At 44.3% G+C, this 22156-nt stretch overlaps 3 protein-coding genes across 4 annotated transcripts; 1 reads left to right on the top strand and 2 right to left on the bottom strand.

The window, feature by feature from the left end:
• Positions 1-420: 420 nt before the first annotated feature.
• Positions 421-4064, top strand: c35h17orf67 (chromosome 35 C17orf67 homolog). Its single transcript, XM_086142725.1, has 4 exons — positions 421-553; positions 1669-1769; positions 3134-3261; positions 3852-4064. Exons 1-3 carry the CDS (start codon positions 499-501, stop codon positions 3248-3250), a joined length of 273 nt encoding a protein of 90 aa, XP_085998851.1. The 5' UTR covers positions 421-498; the 3' UTR covers positions 3251-3261; positions 3852-4064.
• Positions 4065-5085: 1021 nt separating this feature from the next.
• On the bottom strand, positions 5086-8415 carry cbx8b (chromobox homolog 8b). Its single transcript, XM_086142699.1, has 5 exons — positions 8252-8415; positions 8075-8118; positions 7790-7855; positions 7600-7666; positions 5086-6724 (listed from the first exon to the last, which is right to left on the bottom strand). Exons 1-5 carry the CDS (start codon positions 8318-8320, stop codon positions 5879-5881), a joined length of 1092 nt encoding a protein of 363 aa, XP_085998825.1. The 5' UTR covers positions 8321-8415; the 3' UTR covers positions 5086-5878.
• A 4445-nt stretch (positions 8416-12860) lies between these two features.
• On the bottom strand, positions 12861-20854 carry LOC147214060 (E3 SUMO-protein ligase CBX4-like). 2 transcript variants are annotated; one of them, XM_086142645.1, is made up of 5 exons: positions 20645-20854; positions 20430-20473; positions 19867-19932; positions 17136-17202; positions 12861-15639 (listed from the first exon to the last, which is right to left on the bottom strand). In XM_086142645.1, exons 1-5 carry the CDS (start codon positions 20711-20713, stop codon positions 14167-14169), a joined length of 1719 nt encoding a protein of 572 aa, XP_085998771.1. In that variant the 5' UTR covers positions 20714-20854; the 3' UTR covers positions 12861-14166. The 2 variants fall into 2 exon arrangements, with proteins under 2 accessions (XP_085998771.1, XP_085998772.1); XM_086142646.1 differs by lacking the exons at positions 19867-19932; positions 20430-20473; positions 20645-20854 and adding an exon at positions 19666-19832.
• Positions 20855-22156: the final 1302 nt, after the last annotated feature.

Genomic DNA, 22156 nt, shown 5'->3' with positions numbered 1-22156 from the left:
GGTTGGTGATTTGTCAAACACTGCAAAATCTTTTGTGTTTTGTTTTATTCTACATCTAAATAAAGATATATAAATACTACATTCTATTTCTCCATAATGGAAATAGATAGTATAAGCCATGGTGTTCAATTCTGACGGTGTGGCGGCGGACTATTTCACGAGTGGGCGATATATCGCACTGGCTGTCTCTTCTGACTGTGTTTGCACTGCCAGCTAGTGGACACTTTTATATCCAAACCCCAAGTAAGAAGAACCCATTTTCAATTGCTTGATTTTAGAGTTCCAATAAAGGACTGCACCTGACACATTTTTGCAGATTATTGTACGCCTCCGTTATTACTATTTCACTCTCAACTATCAACAAAAAGCAGTTGTCGTCAAACTGTTTGTTTTTGAGTGACGCACAGGAGGAGGAGGAGATTTTCTCCCTTCACCCCCTCTGGACTCTGGTCTGGACCTCCGTGCAAAGAAGGTGAGAGTAGAGAAAAGGCAAAGAAGATGAAGAAGCTGGTGGTGTTTTTGCTCTGCCTGGTCCTGTTGACCATCTCTGCAGGTAGGAACCAGAAAATTAAATAAGATTCCACCTTTACCTTCAATTCAATTGCATCTACTTGGAATATCCTTTTGGTATAATTTATTTGCTCAGATTTACATTTTTATTATTCAGATTTTTTTTGATATGTCAAATCTATGTCTCACATAATACTGCAACTTATTCTTCACATTCTCTTCATGATTAGAATACCTTTAATTGAAGACACTACATCCTGCAGAATTGTATGATTTCAGCAAGCATTGCTCTGTAACCCAACACCCAGTTAAACTGCATGGACCATAAGCATTTTTCCTTTTCCTGAAATACAAACACTAGTCCCCCCCCCCCCCCCCCCGACTGTGTTATCTGAGTGTTTTGCCACGTCGCTGTGAGGCCAACAGGAGCATCTCAGGCCTTGAGTTGACAGAGCTGCTTCCTCTAGCAGAGACGTACAGAAAGCCCGTTTGGCTGGCTGCGAGGGTCACGTGCTGCACGGGTTGAACTCCCTTGGGAGCAACCAGGATGAATGGGCACTTTGTTACCTTTCACCAAATACCCTGCATGCCCAAAGCAGGCCTGGGTTAGAGAGACAGAGACAGAGAGCCCTCACTTGTGTGTGTGTGTGTGTGTGTATGTGTATGTGTGTGTGTGCGAGACCATGCACACGCATGTGTGTGTGCACGTGTATTGGGAACCAGCAGAGCAGGTCCCCTGGGCCTGGCATTGGGGAATCAACACACTCACATGGACCAGCTAGGCAAACGACAGCTCTGCTAAAGCAGATAGCGGTATGAGGTGTATTCATGGCTCAGAACCCGTATTTCTGTGAGAGAACTCTCATATTTGATTACCTAATATCCAGATGGTATGTTCTAAGCAAAACAAAATCACTCTGGCTGAGGTTAACCTCAGAGCCAACAGTTTTAGTTCCAGTCCCAGAGCTTGTAAAAATATAGGAAACTACGAATAGTGTCATCTACTTTATGTGCGGTAAAGCACAGTGGTGCTTTGACCGCACTTTGAGTAATTTGTTGCAGCACCGAGGAGGAGAATTAGATTTGTGTATCCCACGGCATTGGAGCAAAGGTTTTATATCTCTTTACAAGCAAATCTTTAACTTTCTCCACTCTCAGATGCCAATCCTATCATCAAGGAGAGCTTTGCTAAGCAGCTGCTCCGCAGCAAGCGGCAGGAACGGCCAATGAAAGCTGGCCATCCGGATGAGCCAATGAGGGTAAGGTTCATTTGAAGCAAAGAGCACATGCTTATTACACACAATGGCCAAACAACACTCTGGGTTGTGTCACAGCTTCTGGTAAAAATCTATTTTTACATGCCTCTTGGAATAAATAAAAATTGCTTGTGGGAGCCAAAATACATCCTCCTCTAAAGTATGAGGAAGCCACACCAAGACACCTTTGCATGGTTGTTACATTGAAGCCTTCACAACTAAATGTTTCATGACACAGAATAAAGCTGTAATCATACAAGTCATGCATACAGTCAGTGTCGCAGCATTTTGATTGCATTTGCAAAAGTATACTTAAAGTGTGTAATGAAGCTGTTCTGACACTTTGTTCGTTTTCTGGTCAATAGAATTATGTTGTCTTAGTAGTAGAGAATATATCTTGTGTTAAGTGTTAGAACAGCTAATAAACCACTTCCTCTTGCTGATAAATTCTCATTTGATCATGGATTAAAGCTAAGTTTGCTCGGTGTTATTCTGAGTTATCACGCACAAAAATTCTTATCTATTAATGCAAATATTTTCAAAAGAAAACATCTCATGTTTGTATTAAAATTTTTTTCTTTTCATTGTTGGTTAAAGGATTTTAATGATGTTTGCCATGCCACTGGACAAAAGAAAACTCCGAAACATAAATTGTAGTTTTGAAAAATAGTAAATAAAAAGATTATGGAATAAAATGCCTGCAAAGGAGGACTTTAAAGAAATGTTGCACAAATAAGGGATATATGTATATATGTGTGTGTGTGTGTGTGTGTGTGTGTGTGTGTGTGTGTGTGTGTGTGTGTGTGTGTGTGTGTGTGTGTGCGTGTGTGTGTGTGTGCTTGCGTGCGTATTTGCGTGTGTGTGTCTGTGTATTTCAGTCTAGTTGGAAACCAACCTAAAATCATATGAATACTTCAGAGAAATAGAAGGGAATTTAGCAAAGAATATTATTTTCTATTTGTTTAAAACATACCAAAAGGTGACATTTACATAAATTACCATTTTCTGGACAAGACTGCTAACTTTAAACATGCACAAACAAACATAATTCATGCCTTCTTTGACAGTCTTTCTGGCCTAATGAAAATCAGCATTGTAAAAAGAATATCTTTGTTCTGCTTGCAACAGTGATCACTTCACCAATGCTGCTTCATGCATTTCCTACTTTGCTTTTAATTGTGCTAAATTTAGAATAACACTGAAAAAAGACAAGGAGAATAAATAGCTGAGGTTAATTGACTTTGTAACTCCTCTTTCTAACCAGTTACAATCTAGCGACTCTTGAAAGCGAAACAAGCTTACATATGCTTATTCTGTCTCTGGTCGGATTTTTAACCTACTCCTCCACAATAATTATTTGTTCACAGGAGCATTTGCTCCACATGCAAGCTCTGGATCAGAGGGCCCAGGAGACCAACCTGGAGAACTGGCTTAACCCTCACTGCTACCCACGCTGTGACAGGAACTACGGATACCCTGTCTGATTTGGAAAAAGGTCCCTCCAAAGATACTGTCATACACAAACTTGGATAGTTTTCCAACTAACTGACTGGGGCTAACCCCCCCCCCCCCCCCCCCCCCCCCCCCCCCCCATCATCAACAACTTTATAACGTTCAGGTCTTCCATTTTTATGATGAATTATATCAAACAACTGAAACGACTGCATGTACTCCCACTTTATTCGGCTCATATCAGCCTGTCGTCTTCTCCTGGAAAAAATCTTTAGTAATTAATCAAAATGAAGCATGAAAATGACATATCTTTAGATTCCCAGGACACAGTTCTCATGTTCTGATCTAAGCCACGTTCCTGGGGATAATCAAGTATATCAGGTAGCTCTGATCAACGTGCCAACAAAATCAATGAATTAATATGCAAATCTATAATCAACAGTTTGACTCTTCTATTTATTGTCAGAAAACAAGGGCAAAGTAGACTAATTTCCACTGGATTACATGTTTCAGTCATAAATTAATACATCATATTAAAAATGAATGCATCAATTTCATAGGGAAAAAAAGCTTTTTCTGCCTTTTGAGGTAACCTGACACTTTTCTGATGTTTTAATATTCTTGTCTCGGCAGGAGGTGAAAAGGAACCACGGTGAAAACGATGGAAAATGGAAAGAATATGTCTTAAAAAAAGACAAAAAAAAAAGACAAAATATCTAACGATTACAGTGGCTGATGTGTGTGACTGTAACACAGCTATGTAGCAGTAGTGTATCTGCATTTATATACAAACATGTATCCGAGCGAGTCGTGCGAATGGTGAGCACAAGAGCAAATAAAAACAAATGCAAGGGTTAAACACGTCGCATATTATTACATATAATGAATGATTTCATGTGTTCCCGATTACGCACAGGAGGGTGCTCACAAGTGAAGGTTGGGATTTGTTGAACGTTGCCACGTACCTAAAAGAACAAGAGTGGGAGGAAATGTTGGTGCGCGCCGGCTGGATGCTGGATGGATGGATGGGTGGATGGATGGATGGATGGATGGATAGTTGGACGTCGCTCTGAGGTGGTTGAAAAATAAACCAGTGACTCCTCACTTTGCTGTTAAAAATCCGAATAGCCACATGCGTCGTCGACGCGAAAGAAAACACGGACGCAGAAACAAATTCCACGGTGAGACAAAAATCCCGGCTGATTTTTTTTTTTCGATTGAAGTTGATCCAGTTGCCGTCGACATCCCAGCCTGGATTCTCATCCTTCTTTTCCGAACACGGAGGGATTAACCTGAGGTTGAGATGTCGGCGCTCATCGAAGGGTCACCGAGGCCTTCGGAGCCGACGACCGAGGCGCCCTCGGCTGGCCGCGGCCCACCGATTTGCGCCGCTATGACGGCTGCACAATTCCCACAGAAGCGCGTAGCTTGACATGGCCCGCAAATCGAAACTACTAGAATACCAACGCAACAACGGGCCCCCCGAAAGGTTTTTGGACGCCGCCCCAGAGGCCTTGACGGAAATATGTTTCTGCAAAATTCATTACGCGCAGACCCTGCCAGCCGATCCACAGGCCTGCCCGCACCACTTGTATAATTTTGCTTTAAATTCATGAATAACCCGCGTTCTGCCTTGGTTTCGTTAGTTCAGTTCCCCTGCTCGTATGACACATGCGGGGGCTACGAAAACTCCGACGCATCCCGAACGGCTCCCGCGATGAATTAGATCAGTTCCACCTGTTGACCCCGCAACGAAACGACTTGGCCAAACACCCGCCGATGGAAAAGGGCCTTCCAGGATACGCGGGGGAGATAGTCGCTGGATGAAAGTGACTTCTAGTGGCAATAACACACAGTGGACAATATATCACGACAAAATAGGAAAAAGAAAATCAAGATTTATTGAAAAGCCTCTAAAAAGCAGTTTGACACCAACAGCTATCTTGTCACATCAAAGCTCCAGGTACTATGAAAATGTAAAATAGACTATGTTAGTGGAAATGGAGTTATACACAATGTGTGGGAATCAGTAAGATGTTCCTCATTCATTTATTCAGTTAGCTTGAAGTTAGAAATGCTATGACATTAGAAACTGCATCTGCATGCTGTAAACTGGGACATACCGTCTTAGAAAGCGACACAAATTTCTCAATACTTTTTAAACACAAAGTGCTCGAGTATTATTTTTTTGACATTTACTGTTTTGAAAGGATTATGGTATTTATCAAATCTAGTCATTCAAATTAGAGGTTTAATTTGTAGAATGGATGCCATATCTGAGTCTCACTCACAATTTACCAGCATGTGCCCCGCCAGACAATGAAAGTGACAATTTAAACAGGTCTGGGACGTTACTTTTTTGAAAACAGTACAATTTACAAGTTCTCTACAGAAAGTATCCAGCTGCTGCAAAGGAAACATGCATTTCATGTGACCAGTGCACGATGGGAAATGGACTTCATTTGGTTCATACATTAAATAGATGTCCAGCTTTATAATATATACACGCTTATGCACATTATGTAATTTGCCTTTATATATTACATAAAAAAAAAACAAAAAAAAAAACAGCTTTGCTGATTCACACTATGCTGAAGACCAGAATGATTCTGATTTGAAGTTGGAAAACAAAGAATGTCATAGACAAATAGGTCAAGCAATCATCTCTTTTCTTTAAAGAAGCCTTTAGAAGTGCTGCTCTCTTTTATGGTGACTGTAAGGAAGTTGGTGGTCACGTCAGTTACCAGGACCTTCTCCACATTGCAGAGAGACGGCCTCCACGTCACTTCGTCCAGGTCGTCGTCAAGCCGAGTTGGCGAGGGCCTGTCTAAGAAGTAAGGCTTTTCCATCTGCGGGAGATGGGCGGGCCGACTCTGGCTCATTCTGGTCTGATGCTTGAAGTGTGCGGGTGCCAGGTAGCTGGAGCTGTCCTTAGTCCTGTGTGAATCCGTGTCTGTTCTGTGCGGACGCAGGCTGCAGTCTGAGTACAGTTGCTTGTAGGAGCTTCCGCTGGATGTTCCCCGACTGTGTGTATGGTGGTGATGATGATGGTGGTGGTGGTGATGATGGTGGTGAGGTTTATGGCTATGGTTCTCTGGATATCTGTGGGAAACTTTGACCAGCCTATCTTCACCTTGGAGCTTGAGCATTTTGTGAGGGCTGTGGCTCACCTGCTCCTCTGCTCTCCTCTTGTGGGACTCGGAGCTGCCGTCCTTAAAGCGAGGCTTAGGCTTTGGTCCCCTCTTTTTGGGTATGTGAATGAGCCCAGCAGGACCGCTTTGTTGAAGGGTGGGCTGATGGAGCTCGTGGGACAGTTCCGGCGCCCTAACACGTACACTTTCTCCACGATTAATCGTGCTGGGTGGGAAAATGGTGGGAACGACCGCTCTGAGGCCCTCCCTGGCCCTGGGGGTGACAACTGGCTCCGGGTTAGGATAGGTGATCTGCATCCCTCGCACCGCGTCACTTCGAAAATCATATGTTTTGGCAGGAACTTTGGCCTGAGCCTATTAGAAAATTATAAAAGAGGGCGATTATGAAGTGAAAAACATTACTTCCTGGTTTTTTTTTTTTGTTTCTTTTAAATAGAATTCTGATCAACCATATATCTTTTCCCGGCTGGAGTGTTCCATTTTCATAGAAAACGAGCAGCAATAAAACACTAAACTAAAGCTTTACATTTTTCACGCCGCAAAAAACGGTGACACCCGATGCAAAAGCTACAGAACTTAATTCAGCCGTTAGTCATTTGCTGTCCGCACCGTCTGGTGGAAAGGATATTGTAACTTTAATTTGCTTCCCCAGTGGGACACTGGAACACGTAATGCAGTGAATGAAGATCATTTGAGGTTGCATGAGAACAGTGGGACTACAATTATCACTAGGGGCTTTCCCCCCTTATTTTATAGATACATATATTTTTTTAAAGATTCTCCTTTGTCACTCAGACCATCTAGATTCCGTTTTAGGAGCTTTAACGCCAAATTGACAAGAAATTTGCATCTGACCTCATGACTTTTACATAAAAGTTACGATCTCTTGGCCGTTTGGGCAAATGGTCCCAAGTGCTTAACAGTAGAGCAGCGGGGAGTTATTCCACGGGGAAAACACCCTCTGACATGGGAGTCGACACTTTCCTCATAGCGAATACACTTGCAATACACAGCGGGAGAGACGTAGCATGCTTTGAATATGTTAAATATTAGCCTCGATGGGAAGACGAGCATAAATCGAATAACGACGCCTTGAACGAGGCGGTACCGACACTTATACCATCGTGTAGCGTGTGTGGACTGGACGTGATTGCGCGACCGTATTCCTAACCAGGGTCAATGAACGCATTCAAAACTCTTTTCGAATAAACATGATGCGGCTAGATTACCTTGAGCAGAAAGGTTTTCGGTTTCGGCCCCCTCTTTTTGGGTCCATAGAGCTCCCTTTCCCGCTCCCTGTGACATGTACAGTAAACACACGGTTTGAGGGGAGCAAAGTGCACCGAGGGCAGCGGCGATATGTGAAGACACGGCAATATTTGGCGTCCCCGCCAATGAGGCCTGGTCCAGACAATTTACCTTTGCTCAAATGCAGCAAACAGACGGGAGTCCAAAATATTTTCCTCGGGTTCCCAAGTGCTGTATCTATGAAATAAAGCAAAGTTAAATTGAGGAAGCGAGGGGCTGGCACGCACGATGTGGCTGGTCATAGCGCTAGCATGCCCGCTACGATCTCCATCGTGCTGTACACCCCTGTTAATCTGGCTGTCTCGCTAGCTGCGCGGAGCTAGCGACAGCTGCCGAGACAGCGCCGACAACGCGACAGACGCACGAAAACACGAGATACAACGTAGCACCACTTACTTGGGAGACCAACCCTTCCATTTCACGAGGTACTCAATGCGACCCTGCATGCCATCAGAAAGAGGAGACTTCGTTAGCTTGCGGAGCAACAGTAGTATTAAGAGAACGATGTTGATGCATACGCATTGTGTTTCGTGACAAGTGAAAGGAAAAGAACGCGGCACATCTCACGCATACCTTCCTAATCCTGCGTTTGATGATAGACTCGGCAGCGAACACCCTCTCCCCGACAGCAGACAGCTCCATGTTTACTCCAGTGCTACCTACCGTTAGCTTGCTAAGCTAGCAAGGCAGATATTTTTCTCCAGTCCCGACCACTCTGAATTCCCGACAGACCATAATACTCTCGAGCAGAATAGACGTCAGCGCAATTTTTTTCACCACGTTGCTAAGAAACCGCAGTCGGTGGAACCTCCAGCGAAACGGCCATTGGTCCAGCCGTTGCTACGTGCTCGGGTTGCTAAGTGAGGGGAGGAGCGTGCGGCTGTGAGTGGATTCTTTCTCGGGCGAAATGGTGGCTCTCCTCCACGGGCGGCGAGTCCGTCAATGCGCTCAAATTTTGATGGTCGTTAACGCGAGTTGTATCAAACGACTTTAGCTCCAGGTAATGCTAACCGTGTTGACATGGCGAGCACAACGTTAGAGGTGAACGAAACGGCAATTCTATGCAAAAAAAGCGTAGCCAACAAGTCATTTTCGATTCGTCCGCCCAACGGCGGCAAAATGCATCGGCAAATACAGTCAACGCGTCCGGATGAGGCACATTACATTACATTACATTACATTACATTACATTACATGGGCTTCGGGCACATGCTTGATACACTTTGTGTTTTCTCCGCACTGTTGTGTCGCCTGTCCGCATCAATTCTGCCCTCTTACCTTGTTAAGTTGCGCTTTGCGATCAATCCACTTCCTGTCGGGCCAAATCAAATGTTCCTTATACACGCCATCGGACAGGGAGGCGTCGTAATATAACGCAGTTTCATCGAATTTTTTCGGCCAGTAGCTTTCCACTAATTGCTAAAACGATCCCCGCACTTTATGTCGATGATGAGCATCTGTTTTTTCAGAGGAGTTTCTAATTCCTCGGATCTGTCGTCTGCAGAAATGTCGGCCGACGGAGCGGTCAATTTACAAAATAACCCAGTGGGATGCAATAACAGTCTATGGGAATTCCCTACCTGGGCGCAAAGCGTGGAGTGGCTTAAATTTACAAAATATTTATAGCATTCGACGGTTGTGATGACTCGATGAAAGTCAGCAGACCGTTCGTATACTCTCATTTTCATGTGCATTCATATGTGATATGGAGCGGAAGTTGCTTTTCAGGACGCAGTCAGCAAAAAAAAAAAAAAAACAATAAAAAAAAACAAACAATAAAAAAAACAACAGCAAATCACACTTGGGTGAGATAATTCCTGGGAGGTAAATAAAGGATTTGGACTTTTCAAACCCTTAAAACAGCTTGATTTCTTTAAAGAGGGAAAATCTATCCTATGAGCTTAGTGTTCCTTTAGTCACATTTTAGTATAATATCAATTCTATCAATAATAATAACAGAGGTTGGAATTCCAGGACATATGAATTTAGGCCAGCAACCAAGCTTGAAAACAAAATCAATTCTTTATCCAAACATAGTGCTTTTTTATTGTCCGCTGCCTTTTAAAGGGGATGAATATTCAGTCATCGGTTGTTTGGTTTTTTTGCGTGTCATAGTGCGCAGCCCAAACCCCCGCTCTTGTAAAAATACACATGAACCGTATTGATACATTTCAAACATGCATAAAAATAGCTGCAATAAGTAATTGACACTTCGGAGGTATTTTAAATATTATTGAACATATAACGGGTTCTTATATTTTAGCAAGACGGACGCGGGTATCGAACCCTCAGAGGCGTTTTCCTTATTTGAATTGCGATTTAAGAGTGAATGGGAGATAAACGAGTCGAGGAAGCGCGGGTGGATCTCAATCTAACCTGACAGTTAATTTTTTCAAAATTTTCTTCCAAAACGAAGAATTTTCACCTGCGTTAAAATTACACCTTTAATGCGGACAAATAATTCTTTGAGCGCACACTGTCTCAGACCGAATTAATCCTTATGTCACGCCATCGGAAGCACTGCGGGCGCATGGCAAACATTTCGATGAAATGCGCGACTGTTGCAAAAGCGAACCCGAATATCAAAATTAAATTGATTGGCTCTATGGGGGAATATTTGAAAAGTGAATTTTTAAATATATGCATTAGATGAACCAAAGAGCCCAGTCAAATTGGATTACTGTGATTCTCAGAGAGCGCATGAAATGGTCCTGAATTAATATTACATTCCTTTCGTTGTATCACGTCCAGCTTTTCACGCTTACTTCACAGGCCCTGCTTTCCGGCCTGTCGAATTTATCTTGGACTTCTTCTTGGCTAAAACCGTGAGGAAATTAATTATAACACGACTTCAATTGACATGCGGCCGTTTCCCCCTTAGATTTTAGGTATCAAAAATGTCAACTACACCGTCACAATAATTTAACGAGCCAAACTTGAAGCACTGTTGTTTTCTTACAAGCGACACCAACATGCGGTTGATGGCAGGCCGATTTTGACCGGCGTCTTTGCGTCCCTGACGCGCATCCGTGATATTCCCTTTCTCGGAGCCGCGGGAGGTCCTCTGGGCTCGGCGGGTCGTGCGTGGGCCGACACGACCGCGCAGAGGAGCGCAATCGCTGGAGGGATGCGATTGGTCTCGACGCGCCTGCAGTGCATCACCGCCACCGCCGATAACGACACCATTGGTCGGCTTGTATCCGGGCAAGACGCGGGATCCCGGGGAACCACGCAAGAACCTCCGCGGACCTGGCCACATATTCCGGCGCGACGCGGGCGACGCGCGTCACTCCGCCGAAATCCGACGCGCCGTCAATAGTCGTGGAAAAAAGTCGTGCTCCGCTATTTCTACGCGCCTTTCTTTCGTTACAAGCGACCGCACAAAATAGAATTGAACTATTCTAGTCAGCAATGGAAGTCAATTATAATGTAAGACAGGTGATGCGCGCCGCTGTCGAGGTTTCTCGGGGCAAACAGAGTGGATTTCAACGCATCCGTCTGCGTATTTGTCTCCGTGCATGTGTGCGCGCAGTTTTGCGGGCAGTAACTCAACCAAAGCAAACGGCCAGGCGAGTAAAAAGCCGCCGAAGGCCCGCGTTAAAGGACAATTGCACCGGTTTACAGAATCACACGGAGGCTGGCGTTCATTCATTTCTCTTTAATTTTCCAAACACATTATTCCACGTCTTAGACAGATCCGCAGGAGCCTTATTTCCATCTGCTTTCTCCTTCGACAAATATATATTTTTAGCTGAGCCGACCAGAGGTTGGTTTCAGGCGTTTTTTTTCCAAGTAAAAATGATTACAAAAGATACACGGGCCTGTACCTCAGGATATATTCAGGTGCATAGTGTGCCTTGGGCATTTTCGAATTCCTTGTATTTTAAAAGAGCACTTCCCGAATCTGTTTATGCGGAAAGGGTGTAGATTCGTGTATAAATATTAAATCCGCACCAGGCCCAAGCTTTCCCATTTCTGCGTGTATTTGAAATAACTACAAGCCTTTAGAGAATTGTGCCAGTGCACAGTGGACTATATGCCTTCGCGAACTTCTCCCAAAAGCACCGGCACATTCGTTCCTGGAATCTTACCGGAGGTTGCGGGCGCTTCGTGGCGCAGCGGCTTGTTTCCCGGCAGATAGAGAGAGAACATCTGCAGGCCCGACTCAGTCATGCAGGCACACATTGGGCAGATATGAGGAAGAGGAAGAGGAGGGTGGAACCAAAAGACATGTTATTGCACCGTGTTCCTCCTGCTTTGGCGGCCCCGGTCATATCATTTGCGCGCATGTTTTGCAGTTAACCGCGCCATGACGCCTCATGGTAACGGGGTTTAGTGGCCGCGGCATCTTCGGTTTGGAAAAAAAAAAAAAAGAGATGCAACTACGATCGGGTGGCAGCGAGGGGAGACGGAGAGAAAGGAGGGGGGGGGGGTTGAGGGAGAGACACGCGATTTGAAAAGAAAGTGGATGGGGCAGAGAGAGGACAGCCATTTTCTATGTCGTTCTTCACATTCGCGCGTAAAGAAAGCAGCCCGGTTTGCGGGCTGCGGCGGAGGAAATGGTCGAGGACTGCCTTCGATTCGCTCTGCGTCAAGTGTTCGCGGCGTCGGCGCACGTCGATCATACGTGAAACATGCGTGCGTCGAAAGGCTTATAAATGCATTGCACGGAGGGGGTTTATGGGAGGCAAGGGAGGCTGCCGCGCTCTCTCTCATCTTTGCATTAAAGAGCCCGTCGGTTATATTGGAGAGCAGCTGAGCGGATGAAACGGGAAACGGTGCCACAACCTCGATGTAACACTGGATGCATTGGTGCCAGTTTGTGCAGATCTCCCGCGGTCGTGCGTCTCTCAGCAAGGTAGCGGTGTTTATCCGAACAGCTGCAAATGAATGTCATATCTATATCTATATATAGATATAGATATATATATTGCACACATCGCAGGTATAGTCAGATGATGAGCAATTTGAAAACAACGACACACCCTTAAAACACAGACTTAAACAACGTCTGATGCCAAATACTGAAGGGCATTATTGTAGCTGGAACACGTTATAGTCATTTGGTTCTCTGTGCGGAAATTAGATCGCTTAAAACAAAGAATATCAGAAACCAGGTTTCATTCCTGACTATTCCATGACTGCTGTGGGATCGCTTAGAAGAAACACGTCACACGCATGATCAAGTACCACTCGCAAACAACTTTATTATTGCAAAATGCATCATGGGAAGCCTTCACATGGTCTGCACACAAACACCCAGAGTGCATCAGTCAACAGGCTCATGGAGCAGTACAAATGCACCTCGGAGTACTCAAGATCACACGGTGCTGGAATGGGTTTATTTCAACTATGACACATTAGGAGGTGTGGATTTAAGACACAAGAGAACAGGTAGGCTGATTATGATAAAAAACAGAAAACATGTGCTTTTACAATGCTTTAAATTCCCAACTGGATTCCCCAGAGTGTTGAATAATGTCGCCCTGTCCCTCTATTAGCTTAGGAAAACTCTGGTATGCATGGAGCCTGGTATGCACATGTGGACGGCTGCACAGAGCAGGAAAAGTTGAATGACGGATCACCCAGCTGGTGGTACTAATCTGTTAGATTACACAGCTCAATTGGTGTTAACACAGATTTGTGACTGATATTATTCAATTGTAAGATGTTCTTTTTGGCGTCACAGGGTGGCTGTAAAACATAAAACGCGGTCACATGGTTGTCACAAGGTTTTTCGCGGTGGCTTGTGCTCAGACTAAATAATAACAGCAAATATCAAACATTAAACATTAATAATCTTTCATTTAGAAACACACCATCCTCCTCATCAATGCAAGTTACATTAATTGACAGAAAGGTGCTTTATTTTCCTTTATCTGCTTGTTTAAGCATGCCGACTGGCATAATCTGTCCAAGCAGCTCGCATTCTTCTTTAAATCTGTTTGTTCAAACATACACTGGCATTCACAGCTTTGTGTGTTCTTGTACACACACACACACACACACACACACACACACACACACACACACACACACACACACACACACACACACACACACAGTGTAATTTACCTTGTTCCAATATAATTTGTCTTCCTGACAAGTCTCCATAAAGCCTGCATTTGTTTTAACAATATCAGAGAATGGAGACAGTTGAGCGTATAAATCAAATAACATCCATAGAAAAGGTAAGTATATTTACAAGTAAGTGCATCTTCAATTTAAGTTCCAGCATTTTTTTTTTTAAATCTAAGTACGTTTTTCAAACTACGTTGGAAATAGCAGCAATTAGATACTGCATGTGATTAAAAATCTCCAGACATGACAACAGGTAGAGCTTATGAGAAGAAATATGCAAATAATTCAATAAAAGATCCTCTTTCCTTAGCTATTCAAAAAGAAAACATCAAGATTCTGTTTGTACATTCAAGCATCTGAAAATACAAATATATTTGATGTACATTTATACAGCTGTTCGCCAGTCCTTACACTGCCACGTATTCCTTGAATGTGACAGTGAGGCAGTTTGTAGTAATGTCTGTGATGACTATGTTTCCGAGGAAAGGCTGAAAAGACGGAAACGTCTCCAGTTTTCTCTTTTCCTGGGCAGAGACGGACAACGAATCGGCTTTCTCCTCATTTGCAGCTTCTTGCATTTCAGTCTGAAGCGGAGTTTTTACTTGCGTGTCCGTCTGATTTGGTGTTTCAGCCTGCGGGGGGGGTTCGTCCTGTGTGCTGGTGTCAAGCTGTGTGTGTGTTTCTGTCTGGGTGATGGTGGGAACGCCGGCTTTAGGCCTGGACTTCACCATACTCAAGTCAATGGGTTCCTCCTGATCCGAGTACACACAGTCTCGCATTCCGAGGGGAACCTGGGAGCCGTTTTGGTCGATGCTGATACTTTGGGCGGGTGAAGATGTCGCGTCGGGGGAGCTCGCGAACCTCTTAGTACTCCCGTGCTCTTCACCACCGTCGGAGAGGTGACGTTTTAGTCTTTGGGGTCCACCTTGGCTCTCTTTTTTGTCAGCGAAGGAGTGCGCCTCCTTGTCCAGAGGCAGGGAGACCGGATTAGGTTCGGTCGTCAATTGTAAAGGCTGATCTGCTGGAAGCGGCTCCTGACCCCTCACCTCAATGTGTTTATCCTGCTCTGTCACGATTTGCTCCGCTTTCGGGGACCGTTCCTTTTCCTCGGCATTATCTTCTGTAAATCCAGAGCTGGTAAGTGACGGATTGTCTTTGGGGTTTTTTGCAAATCCATTCATGAGGCCGAGCTTTTTGACAAGCTTCATTTTTTGCAAGTGCTTTTCAGCACTATTGTCCATTCCTTGGGGTGTCTGGTCCGCTGTCTGAGATTCCCCGTTTTTGATCTTAGCTGCCTGCATCCCATTTTCCATGTATTTGCTCATGACAATTACAATCCGCCCGTTCTTGTTTTTGTTTTTGACAATCTTTAACTTACTTCCACTGACGCCATTGGTCTGTGGCGCAGAATCCTCCTTGGGTTTCTCCTTCTGTGGCTCTTTATGACCGTTGAGATCTGCCGGCAGCTTCTTTAGCTCCATGGTGATGTCCTTTACTTTGGTCAGGCATCCCGAGTCCTTGTCCCGGACCCATTTTTGCTGCAGCACAGGGGGGAGATTGTAGCCCTTATTTGAGATCTCTGAAGCTTTAACCTCTCTCGGCTTAGCAAATATAGGCTCGGGCATCTTGAGGCCGGGCTGGTAGTGGTGGTGTTTCTTGCTGTTGAGCTGGTAGTAGAACTTTTTGCCGTTGGTCTGCTGCTCAGCTTCGCGCTCCCTGCTCTGTGGCTGGTACTGGTGGTGCTTCTTGCTGTTTAGCTGGTACTGCTGGCTCTGTGGACGTAACATCTGAATAGAGCTGTTCTTCTGGCAGCCGTCCTCTTCCAGGGATACCTCGTGAAGGTCGGCCAGAATGCTGGATCTCCGGGCGAAAGACGGGACCTGTAACGGCAAGAGACGGCAAGGTTCAAATATAGATTTACCGTAATTTCCAGACTATTGTCCATCCGCTATCTTGGGCTTCCTCCTGCGCACTAAAACCTTCAGTTGTCTTCTTCGGTGTCGGAGTTGAACGGACTCAGAATTTCCCGGTCATTTCATTAGTCCGATGTGACGAGGATAAATGTTTTAGCGGCGTGAAGCTTGTTAGCTCCCCCCTAAAAAAATCCATATATTAGCCGCATCTTGTTTAAGTGAAAAAAGTCGTGGCTTATCGTCTGGAAATTACGGGACTCGTCTGAAATGTAAACGCTGATTTCTCCGGTGTTCTAAATAAAGGGAGACGGGGTTTTGATAAATGATAAAACTATACTCAGCCATGTATCCAATTCATATTAAATAAAAAGCCGGGCTTCGCTCAGAATGCCGCGTTTCACTGAAGGACCCGCTTGGAATGTGTGCAGGGGCTCCTCTGCAAACTTCATTCCAGGGGCCACCTCCACGTTCCCACAGTCTGCCCGCTGTTTGGCCACAGCCCTTTCGGCTGGCCACATGTTCATCAGAGTGATATTTCAAAGAGCTTCCCGGGCCCGTGACCTCACCTCAGGTGAATGTCACCGGCTGATTTGTGTCACAGTCATTGACTTTATCCCATGTGTTACCACTTACACCCTCCTGAGATGAACAAAAGCTACTCCCCGCCACACCCTTGTTGGACCGGTGAGGGATGTGCCTAATGTACAAGTCTGTCACTTTGCTGGCACTGTGGGTTTCTTTTCACCAGATCAGACCTATCTTACTGTATGTACTCAATATTTCATTACATCTTACCTCTTTAGTCAGCTGTTTGAAATATGTACAATATACTTTACGGTGGGAAAATGTGAAACGCAATCTTTTAGAATTTAGATAGATGTGAAACAGCGGGCCTCAATTACACAAGAGGTGTTGAATATGAAAGGTATTTTCTCGAAAGGGAGGGACCGACAGAATGACTCTCTATTTTACGATGGGACATGCAGGACCTAAAACATACAGCACACTGGGTCCAAGGAATCAAAGATAATTTATGAGAAAACATAAAGACACATTTAGCCTAAGTCATCCTCCCTATAAGATGCATCTAAGCTTGAGCTACGAAGGAAGTAGGTTATCATTTTGGTTTGAGAAAACATCTGTCTAAGATCATCACTAAAAGCTCTGGTACATTTCCAGATTCAAACAGAGCCTGTTTTTTTTTCTCTTATTATTATTCCTTTTATTATGTCAGCAGAGTGCTGACATAATCTGTGTTTTGTAAAGCGTAAATTCTGTCCACTCCCTGCATATGTCTTCTGAGGGGTGTTCCCCCATACCCGAAAATGGAATCGTACATGTATTTATCGGCAGCGGCTTGTGTGATTTTCCACACCTTTACAAAGGCTATATTTTTCCGAATGCTTCCAGGCACTGGGAGAAAATCCCTGTGGTGAGTCTTCATTTTCACTTCATCTTCTTACCTGAACCAGAAGGTGCTTGGGCTTGGGACCTCTCTTTCGATATCCCATCAGCTGCTCTTGACGTTCTCTGTAGGAGAGGAGAACAACAACCGGTTAGTGAAACCACCTCACTGAGATGAGTTGCGGGTGTCAGGTTGTCAGGGATGTCCTCCTTAGGGTGAATTAAGTAACACTGAGCCTGTGTTACTGACTCAAGTTGATCTTGAGTTACCGATGTTTAAATGGAAAGCAAAACTGATTCTAAACAGATTGAAGGAGTAAAATCGGGTTTTCAGTTCCGTTCTAACATGCATGATATTTCAAGCCCATTTATGATGCTGACTCGTCGCCACTAAAAACCTAAACACTGGCTCCGAATGAGCCTTCTTTGTTCCAGAATAACATTACATTTTGGTCCTAATGGCTGCAGAGAAGAAGAAGAGACATGGCAGGCCCCTCTTGGACTTTCCTTGGCTTTTCTCACTCCCCACACAGGTCTGTCTAAGACAGTAACTCAATACCGCAGACAGGAGTGATGTCAGTCCCCTCCTCCGACCACCCCCCTCACATCTAATTACAGTGACGACTCGGTGTATTTTCATAGCCTGGCATTCAGACGATTTGGCTCCCTGGAGAGACATGCAATTAGTTTCAATAAAATCTCTCCCCTTTAGTGAGAATAAGGGAGAGGTGATTGCAAAAACAGGCGCAGAGTGAATGTGATGTTTAGTCTGAATGCGTGAACTGCACCTGAGAGGTTACTGAGTGAGGCGAAGACAAAAACCAGAGACAGTTTAACTCAACATGCATTTAAGATATTCAATTACAGCCCCCTCCCCCCCCAAAGCGACACTGTCTGGTCAGTCACTCAACGTACAATTTAGCAATTAACCATGTAGCCGATTTCAACATTGTGGAGCTTTTTACGTGGACTGGTCTCTCCTGGGAAGTCTGTAGATTAAATTGAAAAAAAAAAAACCTTGTGAACTTGTCTGGATTTCCGAATTTTAACAATTACTGTTCTACCGCTTAGGTCCCTGGTTAAGATAATCTTCATTTCCTCTCGCCTTTTAAGTAATTTGGTGCCGGCGAGGACAGATGTGTACCCCACAGTATCGTACCCCATTGATCATAGAAAATTGATTTTCTTTTCGTTACATCTCTTAGATGTTTTAAGTTCACTATGCAGACTAGTTGTCTTCACACTCTGATGACAAGTCCACCCTATTTCTCCAATGAGGATCTGCAAATGTAAAATTACACTTATGGCTCACTACTGTTGTCACCTGTAGCTTAAATAAAGGTACATGGAAAACATTTCATGCACACATTCTAACGAATACTTAACTGAAATAGGAAGTTGAACTTTTTCAGGTAAAACCACACTCGATGTCCCCAGACACGTAAATAAGGAAGCGAATGGAAATATGTCTGTATATGTGGTCCTGTGATCGACTGGCGAACGGTGCAGGGTGATCCAGCTCCCCCAGCAGTATAGATAATGAATGAATGAATGAATATTAAGACTTAAATGTATATCAGTCTTGAAACATTTATGAACTGCAAATTTTAACTAACTAGTAATAATGCTGGCCATTAGTTTGGAAAAAAAAAAAACAATGTGAAAGTTACTCTGCCTTGCATCTCTTATGAGACCACGAATCTCACATATAAGCACGTGATACTGCTTGGTTGTTTAAAAAAAAGGGCAAGACGAACCTCAAATTAAAGTGAAGTAAAGGACTGTCAAGGCTTTTTGAATTGAATAAACTTCAACACTTTGTGAAAGTTGAATTTGTCCAGAACAGGAAAACAAACAACTGAATTACTGATCATTTTCTTTGGCAAAAAATTGGTTGATTGATGAACGGGTCTATGGAAAGTTAGCAAATAGTGATGAATGTTCATGCTGTTCTATTTGAGTGTCATAGCATAACAGTCACTGGTTCATTTTGTTTACTTAGTGAGTGGACCAGTAATCAATGATTCATTAAAGCTCCGCCCACAAACCAATTGATTCAGGTTGACTTGACTATTTTGACACTACTTCCTTACAGTGACCCATAAGTGCATTTATTCATTCATCTATACTGCTTATCCTGCTCACAGACTAGCAAAACATGTTAGTAGCACATAAATTAATTCAAAACTTTGAGATGAGTGTTAAATGAAAGAGCTACTTTTTGTTTTGTCATTAAAAAAAGATCTTTTAAAAGCTAAGAGTTTTGATAACCACAATTCAAGATTTCAATTTTGAAACCTTTTATGATAAGAATTTGAATTTTAATGGTGCAATTGTAGGTTCGGCAATGAGATGACAGCGTGTTGGATAAATGCGGAAGCAAGAACTCAATCAAGTCACCTCGATGCTGACACTTGCAAAACTCAAGTGACAAGCTGCTGGTAGAGGCCCAGCGACGTGTCACTGTTGTGCTCTGACATGTCTGACCTGAAGTTGACCTTTCCAGCAGTTTCACTCCTAATCCAAACCTTGTGACTAAGCAGGGTGCCTAACGGCTACATTTTAAACGGCGGTAACGTGTTGACGGACTGTTATCGTGGATGAATTCAAATTTTCTCGTGTGCGCAGGCAGCGTAGGTCCAGCTCGGCACATAAACAACGGAAAAGCCACGGTGTTGTGATCAGTAAGCGCAAATGCGGGGAATTGGAAACCTGTTTCGGTGGATCCCTGTCAGTTGTATCTGCGTTACCAGCCGCCGGTAACGTCGCCTTGTCGAGCGGAGAGCTCACCTGTCTTGGAAAGCATCAAGCAGCCTTGGGTCCAAGATGTTCTCCTCTGGTTCCCACGTGTTGTATCTGCTCAGAAATGGAGAATCAAAAACATAGCTGTCAAAACTGACTGCAGAATGCTTTCTCCTCCCAAGCCGACCTGCTAGTAGTTATACATTTGCATGCCTTTTCCATATGTCCTCTAGGTGTATCTGCAGTAGACATGCGTGACACACTTGGTGTCCCGGTGGTGCACGGGTAACTCGTGTTCTATGAGTGCGTTTTACGCACAGCGGTGTGAGGAGAGGAGAGGAGAGGGAGGGGAGGGGAGGAGGACACAGCGGCCCAGCCTCCACTCAACTCTTGGCGTTCAATTATGTACGTGTCTCCCTCATACTGGCACACTGAGGACTGCATACATTGTAAACCCACATCCATCATCTGGCAAAGCATTCACAAGCTGGCAGCAAGAACGCGCAACCGCCCATATGCGCGCCCACGCTCACAGACCATACACAAACACCTCTGTTTTGAAGTGTTCATGCCAGGTTTATTAACTGCAACGCTTCTATAAGGTGACTTACTTTGGAGACCATCCACGCCACTTGACCAGATACTCAACCCTCCCCTGCAAAAGGCAGAAAAACGAGGTATTTAGTGTCACCTTGCTGTGCAGAGCAAATTGCACTCCGCGCGCACCGTCATCTTGGAAATCGTCTCTTATGGGGGTGGGGGGTGGGAGAATCATGCAGTCAATAGTGTTCATGAGAGAAATCCTCCTCATTTACATGTGACAAACCTTTCTGCTGCGTTTCTTCTCGATGCTCTCCACTGCAAAGACGTGCTCTCCCGCGGCGGGTAGCTCCATTTTACCCGACGCAAGACAAGCGTTATTCTCCCGCGTTATTTTCTGCCTCGACGTGCCTTCCGACACCTTGTTCTCGCTCCCGATCCGCCGATGTGAAACCCAAGGGCCCTCCTCCTCTGTTTCCACGGCGCCGCTTGTAGACTCGCTCTGCAGGAGAGTTGAGCTGCAGCTCCACAGCACTTCATGCAAATAGCCGTTGGAGTGACGTCAGAGGAGGGAGGAGAGGGGCGGGGCTTCTTCTTATGATGCCTTCAGGGACTGTGGGAAATTCTGATATCACGACTGCACGTCGTGCACAAACCCGTCATAAGGGAGACGGACTTTTCCGCGATGAAAGAAACACTCACATTTCAGTGATAATTGCTGTTTTTGACGTAGAATCACAAACAGCTGGGGGGGTTGAGAAATCACCGGGAGGGAGTATAAAACGTCACTGCCAGACTTTCTCTTTTTCGGTTTTCTTCCACATTTGCATTGTGTGCGCCTGGATTAACCACGAAGCATTAAAATGCAAGTTACGGAGGCGATTTTACTACATTGCATGGCGAGAATGGCACGCCACAAGCAACCTAATACTCAAATATTAACCGATATTTGTATATATACATATATATTTTTTTTGTTCAGGGTTTTTGAACGCGTCCGTCAATTCTATTCTCTTAAGCAGAGGAATCCGCGATTCCCTATAAGAGCTGTACTATAAGTACTCCGAAACATAAACTGGGATGAGACCCTAAAGGCAGCACGGGGGTCCCTCCTCCGTCGCTGGATGTGAGGCGAGATGTAACTGCAAGAGGGTGCTGTGAATGGACAGCGATTTATAACTGTCATGGCCTCAATCCACTGCCTCCCTACTCGAACGAGGCATTACACCAGGCCTTTATTCTATCTATCTATCTATCCATCCATCTATCTATCTATCTATCTATCTATCTATCTATCTATCTATCTATCTATCTATCTATCTATCTATCTATCTATCTATCTATCTATCTATCTATCTATCTATCTATCTATCTATCTATCTATCTATCTATCTATCTATCTATCTATCTATCTATCTATCTATCTGGTGATTGCTTGACTGTCGTTAAAACCATTAGAGCTGTAAATGGTGTAAAGAAGTCAAGGCCACCCACTGAAATATTTGTAATAGCCAGTCTTGAAATGAGGAAAATCATTTCGTCTGGTGCCCCTCGAACATGGTATAAGGCCACTTCAGTGGGATGATAATGCAGCAGTGTAAGGTTCAAATGCGCATTTCCAACGAATAGAATTTCATTTTTCAGAGTCAAGGTCATACAAAGAGATGACATTTCAGATGCACCGAGGATTTTCTGGAGGATTGTCACCGTGTAAAGTGAGTTCCCGGTTGTGTTACATCCAGATGTAGGTCAGGATCGTTCGCGGGGGGCTCAAACCCCGACGGTTTTAACCCGTAGC

The sequence above is a fragment of the Fistularia commersonii genome, chromosome 35 (genome assembly GCF_037954325.1).
Source record: "Fistularia commersonii isolate RoL2024-O1a breed Wild chromosome 35, RoL_Fcom_v1.0, whole genome shotgun sequence".
Classification (NCBI taxonomy): domain Eukaryota; kingdom Metazoa; phylum Chordata; class Actinopteri; order Syngnathiformes; family Fistulariidae; genus Fistularia; species Fistularia commersonii.
Note: the sequence above shows the minus strand (reverse complement) of the source record. Positions and strands in the feature narration are given on the sequence as shown.